Raw genomic sequence first — 13,346 nt, 5'->3', positions numbered from 1 at the left:
TTATGTTGATTTGTGTACGCTTCAAAAACTCAAAAAGTTCTGCAATGATCTGGCTGAAATTTTAGCATGATATATAATACGCATCAAGGATTGTTTTTATCTATTTTTCTCAACCATTCAATAACAATGTGCCACAGCGAAGCGTGGCAGGGTACAACTAGTTTATTTATATTATTTATTGATTTATTTATGCTCTTTATTCGTACACCACATCAAGTTCAGAAAAACAAAGAACAGGAACAAAAACTTTCAAGAATGTAGTATACAAAAGGCGGCCTTATCGCTAAGTAGCGATCTCTGCCAGGCAACCTTAGGATATGAATACCTTATAAATTTGTTAGTATGATTTTAGGGTCATTAATCTTGATTTGTCGTGAACTAAAATAGAAATAATTTTTTTACGATGAAGTAAATTTCTCTACAGTTTACAGAATTTGTTGTTTATAATAAAAAATAATAATAATAATAATTTATAATAATTTCTTGTTTATAATAAAAATATATAAAGTAAAATATTGTTTGGTTTTCGCTCATAATAATCTCAATATACAAAAGTATCAACATAATCTATCTATTATTTCTTTGCTTAACGACGTATTCTTAGTTAATTTTTATGATCGGAAAACATAAAAAAGTTAATTATATCGTGTGCGTTTGTAATTTTACGTCCAGATGCATTTTCCTTGTAATCACGGGATTAAATCAGCTCGGATAACGATACGCAAAGTCTAGGCCGAACCACTGCGTCCACAAAGGCGTGCAAGTTGGTGTCCTGCGTACGACCAAAGTACCCAAGCGCCGCGTAGCAAACTTGGAGGCTGCTATGAACGCAGGTTGGCGAGCAACCAATCACAAGTTACTCGAACGCACGCTTATATAATAATAAGCTAGATGGCAGTAATAAAGAAAGCTAAAACATTGAATTTATCCAATAATATATGTATTATGAAAAACTTTTCTTTTTAATTTTAAATGGGATTGGTATTTATTTTCAATAAATAAAACTGCTAAGTCTAGCGATCCGCCATGATGCCAGTTGAAACGCCGAATTCAAAATTACGACGTCACTTCCATATGACGGCTGATTGGCGCAGTGGCCAGCGACCCTGCTTTCTGAGTCCAAGGCCGTGGGTTCGATTCCCACAACTAGAAAATGTTTGTGTGATGAACATGAATGATTTCCGGTGTCTGGGTGTTTATATGTACATTATAAGTATTTATGTGTATTATATTAAAAAAAATATTCGTACCCATAACACAAGCTACGCTTACTTTGGGGCTAGATGGCGATGTTTGTATTGTCGTAGTATTTTTATTTATTTATTATTATTATTATATAAACATAATTTTGTACCTCTAGAACTTCGTAAATCTCTGTGTATATCAATATCTTGTGATTTTAAACAATCAGTTGCTAAGTTTTTTGGACAAGGACTAACTAAGGCTCCAATTTACCTTTGACATCATAAGTAAGGTAACCCCGGAAAGCGTTTTCGCGGAAAATAATTTATTTAAATATAATTTGCAATTTATATTAACAAAATCTTTAACTCCTGCAAGAATAAGATATTATTTGGATATTTAAATACTTTCGAACATCTTAGGGCAGTTTTTCAAAATTAGTTATCATGCCTGCACCAAATTGTACTCTCTTGCTCTATGTTTATATCCCAGCAACTACTTTTTTTCTTTAGTGTACAATAAAAGGTCATTCATTCGTTCATCCATGCCAAATTGGTCACACGCTGGACGCAATCTTGACCACTGCTAAGGACGCAAACGCAGTGGGCAGCGACTCTGCTTTCTGAGTCTGAGGCCGTGGGTTCGTTTCCCACAACTGGAAAATGTTTCTGTGATGAACATGAATGATTTTCAGTGTCTGGGTGTTTATCTGTATAATAATAAGTATTTAGGTGTATTATATTCATAAAATTATTCATCAGCCATAACAAAAGCTACGCTAACTTTTGGGTTTAGATTGCGATGTGTGAATTGTCATAGTATATTTATTCATTTATAATATTAGTAAGGTTTTAAATATTTTTGCAACTTTCATTAGGACGAGAAGATCAAATTAAGCCTAGTTACTATAAGACGCGGCGGTAAACAGTGTTACCCGTTACCGTGTCTTTTCATCCGGAGATAACGCATCTATATTTACCTAACCTTCTAGTTAGGGCTAGTTCAGACATGGCGAATCTATGCCAACAAAAAACGCATCAACTCAATATGTACTACTCGCAACTCTTAATAGGGTTGGCCAACTTTATGACGTCTACGTGCTAATTTGGGATATGCTGCGGGGATTTGTCATCAAACCAACGCATCAAAAGTGCCATCTACGTGCCTATTTGAATAAAGAAATATTTGACTTTGACTTAGAAACCACTGCCACTAGTAAATATAAATAATGATGGTCTAAATGAGCAAAAATATGCAGGAATATTTAATATATAAACGTTATACCGGTCAAGAGTATACTAATAAGTACATAATTCAGAATTTATTCATTAAGTTTTTAATCTAAGATATATTAACTTTATAATTGTATTATTTTTATAACACAGTAAATTTATCCTGATGGTTCGGTTCGGTGAAATGCCTTAATTACGGATATTAAGGTGTTGAAGAATTGCTACATGGTGCAGGTCAATAAGATGAATAATCAACTTTTAGTGCGATGCAATTTTGAAGTAAAACTTCTTTAGGCGCGACTAAGGAGTGACTCGGTTTTTTTTCTGACGGAAGTAACGCTTACGTCAGACGTCTGTGTAGTTTCCGCTATTTGAAAATAATAATTTTGATTGGTCGTAACTATATGTCTATGTGAGCTAGTGGCAAATGTCATAATCAATTAGGATTATTTATTTCCAATATTTTCAAACGTATCAATTGTGAATAGCAAAGTTAATAAAAATTCAACAGTTTTAAATGATGATGATAATGATTTTAGATTGCAAAGTTTTTTGAAAATCTCTAAATTTACTTGTTTATTTATTATTACTTTTGTAATAAATAAATTATTAATAAATTTTCTGACGATTGCGACATTCTATAATATTCAATGACACTCAAAATTATTCTATTTAACAAATGAAAATATTTATATAATGTGAAAGTAATATCACTTTGATGTGAATGAATGAATTTTAAATAAATATAAAATGAAATAGTGAATATTAAATGAAATGGCGGAATCCCAGGAACATTTTACTCTTTCATCAATAAATAATCGTACAAGTTTGACTTCAATCGCGCGTAAAGGTACGCACACGCTTTTTTATAGTAAAAAAAAAATCTTGATTTTCAAAAAGATTACAAAAATCAATTGCTAGTGGTATGTGTACAGTTATCAAGAGGGGGCTTGGGGAGTTCCAGGCATCGGCTAAGGACGATGTTGCCTGGTAGAGGGTCGTTAAGATGAAAAGAAAATACACTATAGTGTACACCATACATTAAGTATACAAACACAACTGAAAAAAGAAAGGTACATTTATGTGGACTTATTGCTTGACGGTGCGGTGCGGTGATACCCCAGCGGGTAGCCCGGCACGCACCTCTAACTTTTTTAATTCATCATCATCAGCCTATCTCAGTCCACTGCTGGACTAAGGCCTCTTCATTTGCACGCCATCTCGGTCTATTGATGGCTAGCTGCATCCAGTTCTTCCCTCGGCCTTTACAATGTCATCTCGCCATAGAGCAGGTGGTCGGCCAATGCTTCTGTGTCCAGTGCGCGGTTGCCAATCCAGAATCACTCGGCTCCACCGCCCGTCTTTTTTAATTATTTTAAGCAATTGAGCTTTTAGATTTTTGCTTCAACGGTGAAGGAAAACATCGTGAGGAAACCTGCATGTGTGAAGTCCACCAATCCGCCACTGGACCAGTGTGGTGGACTACTACCTCAACCCCTTCTCATTGTGGGAGGAGCCCCGTGCACTATAGTGGGCCGGTAATGTGTCCATGGAATCCATGCCCGGTTTATGTAAGAAACCAAAGGCACACTGCGGCACCGCAGCAACAAAATCACTCATGTAGCCTGAGCCGAAACAAAGCGTCCATTTTGCGAAATATTATGCAACAATTTGCCCGTTGATTATGGATATTGACAGAGTGTGTAAATAATCGTAAGTAAGTATAGGGCAGTGGCGTGCATAGAGAGTATGCACAGGGTATAATAATAATAATAATAAATTCTTTATTGCACACACAAAAACAAAATACAAATAAACACATTTACAGAAATAATTAAAAAAAAAAAAAAATAGTTTAGGTGTGCAAAGGCGGTCTTATCGCTAAAGCGATCTCTCCCAGACAACCTTTGGCGATAGTAGTTATTGAAAGGAACGGGTTGGTGCGGCAATAAAAATTTCTACCTACATAAAAATATTGCAAACTAAACTACATACATGGTATAAATTCTAATACTAAACATATAATTATTATATAAAATATATAGTGTTCATACATATAAATATAATAAACTACATACTATAACGCTACATACATAAAAAATAGTTTTTCAAACGACTTTTAAAAAGAGGCAAGGATTTTGCCTGACGTATGTCATCAGGTAGGGAATTCCAGAGTCTGACACAATTAGCTGTAAAAGAATTACTATGTATGCAGATGATATAAAAAGAAGAAAATCTCCAGCCCGTCCTAGGAGATCAAAAATTATATACCCTGACAAAGGATATAATGAACTTCTCCTATTCCATGTTCCAGTAATTTAGCAGGTGGCTAAATCACTGGAACATGGAATAGGAGAAGTCACCCCCGTGTATTAATACACATGTTATATGGATATTATTTCCACTTGTGCGCCAGTGCTCTGAGAGTTGATAAAGCTGTGGAAGAAGATAAATGCATATCCTTTCCCCGGGATATAATTGTCTCCTGCAGGCTAGCCGTGCAGTACGAGTTAAAAAAAACTTAAGGATTGCGTTATAAAAAGCCTAGCGTTAAGTGTTTATAACTCGTCCTGGAGTTTTTTTTAATTTTATATCATCTGTCTATACCTGTGCAAAACCTCTATGCACGCCACTGCTATAGAGACAATACCCACCCTGACTTTTTTTTTTTATTGATCATCTTAGAGTAAAACAATTAACGACGACTAGGTGACTTCGTATCAAACCACACAGGGTTTATGTGAGCTGATATATATTTTTTTTTTTATTTAAGTTGTAATCACAACCCTACCAGTAGTCAGTACACAACATAGCAAGTTTATGACAGATGACTAAGACACTTGGGCGAAAAAAAAACAAATTCTAAATTTTGCGAAATGTTACGCAATAATTTTCCCGTCGACTACGGCTTTTAACCGAGTGTCTATAGCCATAGCGCTATTTAATAATATATCTATATTTACTTTAGGTGCTATAGAATTAGTTACATATTATATGTACATCACCCACCATGACTTAGCAAGTTGTGTTTAATTCTCTAATTGACATGACGTAGCGTAAATTACTTCGCAGAACATCGCTTTATTTCACATTTGTATTTTCAATCAAATATCGTGATTAGAGCTTTTTTTCTGAAAAAGGTTATCTGTTTTTTGTATCCGGTTGAAGATTTTACTTACTGCATTTGTAGATCAAAATAGATAGCGCATTGGATAAGAGCTCGACTTCACTTTCGGGGGGGCCCGGGTTCGATTCCCAGCACGCACCTTTAAATATTTTAAGTTATGTGCGTTTTACACTAAAATATCACTTCAACGGGGAAGGAGTAGAGAGTCCAGAGAGTTCTACATAATGTTCTCAAAGGTTTGTGGAGTCCACCAATCTGCACTGGGCCAGCTTTGTGGACTACCTTAACCCCTTCTCATTGTGGGAGGAGACCCGTACCCTGTAGTGGGCCGTACATAAGTTGATATAATGACATATGTAAGCATCGACTTAAAATGTAAACTTTGAAATGTTGTTAGTTTCTTTCTCACAAAACCATAATATTCAAGAAGAGAATAACGCCTAAGTTTTTTTATAATATTATTGAAATATTACTGTAACATAAACCATTGTCTCATGGTTGAGGTCTAACAATAATATATAACATTACTACAATACTTCTTGCAACAAAGCAAATCTTTGTGATATATTGTGATTTTATTTTTATTCCCCTACAAGTTTGGCCTTGACTGCAGTCTCACCAGGTGGTAATGCAGTCTAAGATGGTAGCATGCTAACCTCTCAGGGAGTAAGGTAATCCTCCTCCCTAATCGATTTCTACGTGACATCAGATAAAGCCTTTTACCAGACCAGACCAGAGAAAATTCAGAAATTATAGATTCGCAAGTTGCCTTAGCCGGAAATCAAACCCAGAATCTCCTACTTAAATTCACAGCGCTCTCCGTTGCGCCAGGGAGTTCGTGAGTAATAATTAATAGACAGACCAAGGCATATGGCCGACCTAGAGGTCTACATAAACACAACATGTCCAAATTAGAATTAGAATTTTATGGTTAGTAAAAAGCCATGGTGTGTAGAGTAGACAGAGCAACACTTCACAGAGAATACTAGGAACATGTCCTCCAGCATGCTACCTTTTTTCCATCAACATGAGCTGTTCATGTAATGCATCATGTATCTGTAATTCCACTAGTATCACAGAGACACTTTAGACTAGAACACAGCACATAGCAACAATGCTGCTTGGCGACAGAAATAATCATGGCAATACAGGGTACTTTCCTTGACAAACTCTTGCCACTAAATCTTTACTACTACTATTGGTTGTAAAAGGGTGTGGTGCAGTAGGAAGTAGATGGAATAGTTCACCAAGCTGTATCAGAATGGTGATAAAAAGACAACCTAACAAAGATATTGATCCTAAATCTATCCAGAGCTTATTTTATAGACAAACGTTGACACAGCCACTGCATCATGCCACACACACTCTACATAGGATTCTTCCTAAATATGCTTATTAGTAATTTACCTTTCTTATTGTTCATTAGTGAATGAAGACATTGGAAAGATTAACTGGGTCACTGTTGTACTAAAAATAAAAAGTAACAGTGTTTTGCAAGCTGCACATAAAGTTACTGTAACTATAAACATAATATTATGATTTCTGTTATACTGCTAAGAAAGAAACAGTTAGGTATTAATTCAACATTGTTTTGTTGTAAATTAAAAAATGCTGTTAAGGCTCATTATCTTGCTTAATAAAGAAAACTAATTTTTTATTTTATTCTAACTCATATTTAAGTATTTATGGTATATATACAGTCAAAATCTGTTATAACGACATCGAAGGGACTACTCATATTTAGTCGTAAAAACCGATAGTTGTAACAACCGGTGACAGATATTAATAGGAAAGACAATACATGTATGTAATACGCGATTTTTCTTTGATATTGATTTGTTTTCTTTGCGACATATTACAACTTTCACAGTTAACTCATCAATATGCTTTAGTGCATCTTGTGTAAAGATAAGTAACAAACAGACTTAAGAGGTATGACAAAGCGGGCCTTGAGGCTAGGGTGTGCACATGCTTTGTTTCTAAGAATTATAAAAGACCCTAAACTTTGTTTACTTTTACGATAATAGCCATTGACCATTATACTGTGCCAGATGTGGATACTGTTACCTATTCAAATTGTTTACAATACAGCTGAACCGGTCGTTCTACAGATATAATTTTCCGAAAACATTAACCAAATGTGGTCGCTTAATGCGGTATGTCATAGTAAACAATGTCGTAAAAACCAATGTTTTCCGATAAGGTGGTCATATCATATTCAGCCAGGCCCTTTGATTTTGGTCAATTTAACCGGTATGTTGTTCTAAACGATGTTGTTCTAAACGATGTTGTTCTAAACGATGTCGCCATAAACGGTTTTGACTGTATATATATATATATATATATATATATATATTTTTTTATAGTTTTTAAGTATTGTTGCATGTGCTATTCCTTCCAACCAACTACATATAATCTATCTCTGTGCCAATTGGCTGTCAGATCTGTTCAGTGGTTCTAGTGTGATTAAATAACAATCATTTATCCAAACTTTTGCATTTACGATAGTAGTATGATTTATATTACTGACTTTTCCTAAAGAGTCATGTTAAAAATACAGGATGATGCACCAGCTGACAATATGCATAGGGGTAAGAAAACAAAAATGCAACAATTAAAAATACAGGATGATGCACCAGCTGACAATATGCATAAGGGTAAGAAAACAAAAATGCACCATTTACACACCCACCTTCTGGTAGGCTATGGATAATGATTTTTTTATGTGCATTATTTTTCTGTGTAGAGAAGTAGTGGTGGGGAGTTGAATTCAGCCTATATTACTCTCTAACCTATCAACTATCTCTATGCCAAAAATAAAACTGATTTTAAAATTGCGGATTCATGGCTTAGTTAGCGAGTAAAGAAAGTACAAACAAACACTGTTCGCATCTATAATATTAGTAAGGATTATAAATGAAATTTAACCACAATTACCTATGGCAGGCATCCCAGCAATAAGTAGAATACAATGAAAACCACATACTTTAAGGTAATTTAGGTACCAACATCGAAGTAGTTGCTAAGAGCTGTTAAGTTTATTTTTTTCAATAATTCTCACAATAATCACATCCAATAGGAAAATTATTATTGTATAATATTCTTTCAAGGATGATTTATTTTTATGTAAAAAAGATGTTGTTACATAAATACGACTTTCTGTTATTACTCTAAAAAAGTATTTATGTTAAGATTTATCCATTTTCAAATCCACAAGTATGACGGCGCACAACCTACACGTTTTAGATACAAGGCGTTTCGTAGAATTATTCGCTGACGACATAGACTGTCTGCTAAGTTTAAACTCGTAAAAAATCACTTTCAAACAGAAACATTATTAACTAATGAGTATATTGTACACAATCACGTGAATTTCTCGAAATAACTTAGGGAAAACTGAATGTGGCTCATGGAAATGGATAGATCGATAGGTTAAAATTATATTCATACCATAAGTTACCTGTTTCTAGTAAAAAAACTATACTAATGTATCGTACGGTTAAAGAACCCTTGCTTTTATTTCACAAAAGCACATACATAACACAGGAAAATAATAAATTTACTCACCATTATATTACGCTGATGAAGGCAAACTTTAAATTCTAAACTCAAATCACACAAAGCAACTATTTCGTTATAATTAATTTAAGTTAAACTAGCACATGAATTATTATTTCAGCACAACGCGTAGAATGCACGAGAGCACTTCAGTAGCAGGTAACCATTCGGTAGTCCAATTCATCTTTTTCTAGTAAACTTGCTAGTTGCTACACTGCTCACTGCTGCACCTTGTAAAAAATTCGAATTTTTGAAGAATGTAGTTCTCTATAATTTCCATTCGGATTTAAAAAATGTGGCGCTGTTGTGCTTTCATGACATTTAAAAACCACGTTCTAAAACGTTGACCTTTAATGATTATGTAACATTTAGATTAATGCATTGATTTTTCTATTAATATTTATAAATTATTGGTAATTGATTTTTGCATTGGTTCGTGGTAGTAGGCGTTCTGTTAACAAAATGCAAAATAAGGACGTATTTACTTTACTTATTTACTAAACTAAAATCAATGTTAGCCTAGCGATGCATGATGCTCGGGCTTGAATTAGGTCCCGTCTCTGACTTGTTATTGGAAAAACATCGATGTTGATAAAATCTTTTTATTATAGTGATCGATGCGACAGGCCGAATATTATAGTGAATCGTCGATTCTGTTGTACATCGGAATAATAATTGTAATTTTGTTTGTAAACGCTGAGAATAAGTTTATTAGATTAATGTTAACTGTGACTGTGAGGCTCAGTTGATCGTACCAAATACCAAATAATATATAGATTATGTACCTATTTTCTTTGGAGCCTTAGGGCCACCTCAGGGCAGTCTATGGTTTTTGGGTTTTACCGTGTTAAAAACATTAGTGAATCTGGACAAAATAAACTGTTCTACGATTTTCTTTAAAAAATTATCAGTATGTCCAGCGCAAGAACAAACCGTTTAACTCGTGAGATCAAAAGCTTAGAAGATAATCCGCCATGGGGCATAATTTGTAAACCAGTAAAAGCTGATGTCCTGGACGAGTTACGCGTCAAAATGCTCGGCCCCAAAAGCTCGCCGTACGAAAAGGGCAAGTTTGAGCTCGTTATCAATGTACCGGATAAATATCCCTTCGAACCGCCGCAAGTGAAGTTCATAACGTCAGTGTACCATCCAAATATTGACAAAGGTTGGTTGTTAATATTTTTTTTTAATATATTAATATTTTTTTTCTGCGTAGCGATGAGAATATAGGCCTTATAAGCCGGAGGGTACAAGTGCTATTATCAGCTAGGGAAAAGTTTAAAATTTTATAATTCTAAAACATTACAAACTAAAGCATTTTTTCATGTTTGTATCAAGCATTGTAAACGTACGTAGGTAATTTTGACTAGCCACTACATCGATTACAGATAAGTACTTTTATCCGAAGTATTCATCAAAAGATTCAGACATAAAAACGACTGGAAATGCTTGGATGCTACAATGTTTTTTTTATGTATTGTATGTGTTAAACACCTCCAGGTATCTTCGCCACTTCATCTCAAGGTCTATCTATGGTCAAATTGTGCATACTTTTCTGTAAAAGGTAAACATATTAAAGGTGATACAACACACTTAAAGGTGATAGAGTGTTTTCTTAGAATTTCAATGGACCAGATATCAGGGCGAGAAAGGTGCTTGGAAGATGCTCCTAAGATTCTTGCTGGCTTCTCAAGCTTTTAGTTTCACGGCTGGGGACAGTCTTACTCTCTTAAGATGAAATTTAGAGTTAAGACCTGTTACTGCACTCTAAATATTAGAGTCTTTCAAAAGTTGGTAGTGAGGATAGTCAGCAGTCAAACCAGGACATCATGATTAATAGGCCAAATCAGAGCCTTACAATCCAGTTGGTCCTTATCCAGTGGTTTTGGTCTAGGCCAGGACAGACTGGATCTAGGCCCTACATCTAGACTGATCTAGACCAAGAAATGAAAGTGTGTGTCTATTTATTTCTTACCTCTGTACAACTTAACTGCTGCGCAGTTCTTGATGAACAGCCAAGTTAGTACTATAGACATTAGTGCTGTTCTAGTTGTAGCCTTGAAAGATTTTAGATTTGCTGCATCAATCTATCTTAATTCCTTGTCTTTTGCAGGTGGCAGAATCTGTATGAACATGCTAAAGATGCCCACAAAGGGGTCCAGCGGCTGGCAGCCAACGATAACGATTGAGACCCTTCTCATCTCTATACAATCACTCTTGGCAAACCCCAACCCAGATGATCCCCTCATGCTAGACATAGCATATGAATATAAATATGACATTGAGCAATTCATGTTTAATGCTACTAAGCACACTGAGAAGCATGCAGTATGAATTAGAGGAAATATGGTTTAAATAATTGCCTGTAATCTTGATTGTTATAAGACAGTATTAGTCAATCTAATCGAAAATATAGGTTGTAGACTGAATTAAGTAGTGGCTATCCTTTTTCTCCCTTTACTATGAAAATGGCATTACTAACCTTTTTATTTAGGGATTAGTTGGATTTTGACTTGGGTCATTAGCAATCAAGGTTGGTCCAATTAATGGACTCTGATTTGTTGTTGAATATTAATCTCAAACCAAACATACTACACTAGTGTGAGTACACACTGGGTGCTCAAATTGGTGCATACTTATGTACCACTAAAATGGCAAGAAGTGGATACACCATTTCCACTACTAAGAGTGTTATGGTTTAACTACTTTAAAAAATAGAAAAGTTATGTTTGTCATTCCAGAAGTTATGTTTGTCATTCCAGATGTCTTGTGTCCTAGTCATTGTAATTAAAAATCTGCTATTTAGTATTAAGAATTTTCCATTGATACTCAGATGTTTTAATTATTACAAGCTTGTCTCCGCCATACCATGTAACAATAGTGGAGTAAATTGTACCCAGTTGGTACAAACATGTGCCATAAAATTAAAACAAGCGTATCGTTAAGGATAATAATTGAATGAAGCTGAAAAAGTGCTGTGAAAAAAAATTAAGTTGAATTTTCGAATTTGGGTAGAATATTGATACTTACAAATTGTTAGATAATTTCTATTTGGTACAGAACGATTGCTGACTTTTTTCGTCAGCTTCTTAGTAGAATCTGCCTTTCCTAAACAGTGGTAAAAGAACAAACTTTTGAAATTTCCATGTCTTATAAAAAATTTAACTTTTGAATTTAATTATGATATTTGAGCATTATGACAGAATCTTTGTTTGTTAGCTTTATGTAAATAGCTTGCATGTTAATAAATATAAGCCGTAAATACTGTTTCTTTTGCCAATTCTGCTGAACTTCATTTCCATAGCAACATTTCACCAATCTGGCTCCTTTCGTGCGTTCTCCATTCGCTAAACATTTGCGAAGGACCTTGTTTAGTATAAGTATTATAAGCTTCTGAGTGTAAAGTGATTGATTTTCTATCCATACTTATTTGATATGAAAGCTACGTGTTCACAGTACATCTGTTGACGGTACTGTTTCCCAGTATTGTAAATACATGGTGCTCCTTGTAAAATAAAAAAACAGGATTACAGAATTTGCAACTCAAAAACAAATACAGTTTGGTACATTTTGCTTTGAAGTTACAATGTTTCGATATTCGATTATGGCTTTACAACTGCAAGCGTTCAAAACTTATACTAAGCATACGTTTTTGACGACGCAACGGTGAGCGCTGTGGCAATTTAGGAATTTTCACTGATCTGGTCTGATGGGAGGCTTTGGCCGTGGCTAGTTACCACACTACCGATAAAGACATGCCGCTAAGCGATTTAGTGTTCCGGTGCGATGTCGCGTAGAAACCGATTAAGGGTATGGCTACCATACTCCCTAACAGGTTAGCCCGCTACCATCTTAGACTGCATCTTCACTTACCACTAGGTGAGATTGCAGTCAAGGGCTAACAAAAAAAATATAAGACAAAGCCATGAACCAGAGTTTAATTTCATTGAAAAGGATGTTTACCTTAAAATGTTATTTTAGAGATTTATGTAAAGTAGAGTTGGCATCATATCTATATAATTGTTCTTATAATATTTCCTAAATAAATGTTATTTAAACTAATTATTTTTTTTTCTTTTTAACATTATAAATAACAAATAACGTTTGTTTTTTGTTATTTATAAACATTAAAGTTTTTTTAAGTTTCACAAATTTCAACAGTATATAAACATATCTAAAAATGTATTATAATTTCCACCAATATTGTTAGAACTGAATGATAATTTTTTTTTTACAATTTTACAAGA

General features: G+C 34.4%; 2 protein-coding genes across 2 annotated transcripts in view; one reads left to right on the top strand and one right to left on the bottom strand.

Annotated features, from left to right (window-relative positions):
* Nucleotides 1–9,379, bottom strand: part of LOC120624457 (oxidative stress-induced growth inhibitor 1-like) — a 65,649-nt gene extending 56,270 nt beyond the window's left edge. Inside the window, exon 1 of the mRNA XM_039891014.1 lies at nt 9,109–9,379. The gene's annotated coding sequence lies outside the window, so the exon portion shown is untranslated. The remainder of the gene's footprint in view (nt 1–9,108) is intronic.
* A 196-nt stretch (nt 9,380–9,575) lies between these two features.
* Nucleotides 9,576–12,753, top strand: LOC120625667 (ubiquitin-conjugating enzyme E2 T-like). The gene is made up of 2 exons (XM_039892789.1): nt 9,576–10,264; nt 11,213–12,753. Exons 1-2 carry the CDS (start codon nt 10,012–10,014, stop codon nt 11,431–11,433), a joined length of 474 nt encoding a protein of 157 aa, XP_039748723.1. The 5' UTR covers nt 9,576–10,011; the 3' UTR covers nt 11,434–12,753.
* The last annotated feature ends 593 nt before the right edge of the window (nt 12,754–13,346 follow it).

The sequence above is a fragment of the Pararge aegeria genome, chromosome 1 (genome assembly GCF_905163445.1).
Source record: "Pararge aegeria chromosome 1, ilParAegt1.1, whole genome shotgun sequence".
NCBI classification, from domain to species: domain Eukaryota; kingdom Metazoa; phylum Arthropoda; class Insecta; order Lepidoptera; family Nymphalidae; genus Pararge; species Pararge aegeria.
The sequence above is the reverse complement of the archived record's forward strand: the minus strand, read 5'-3'. Positions and strand labels throughout refer to the sequence as shown.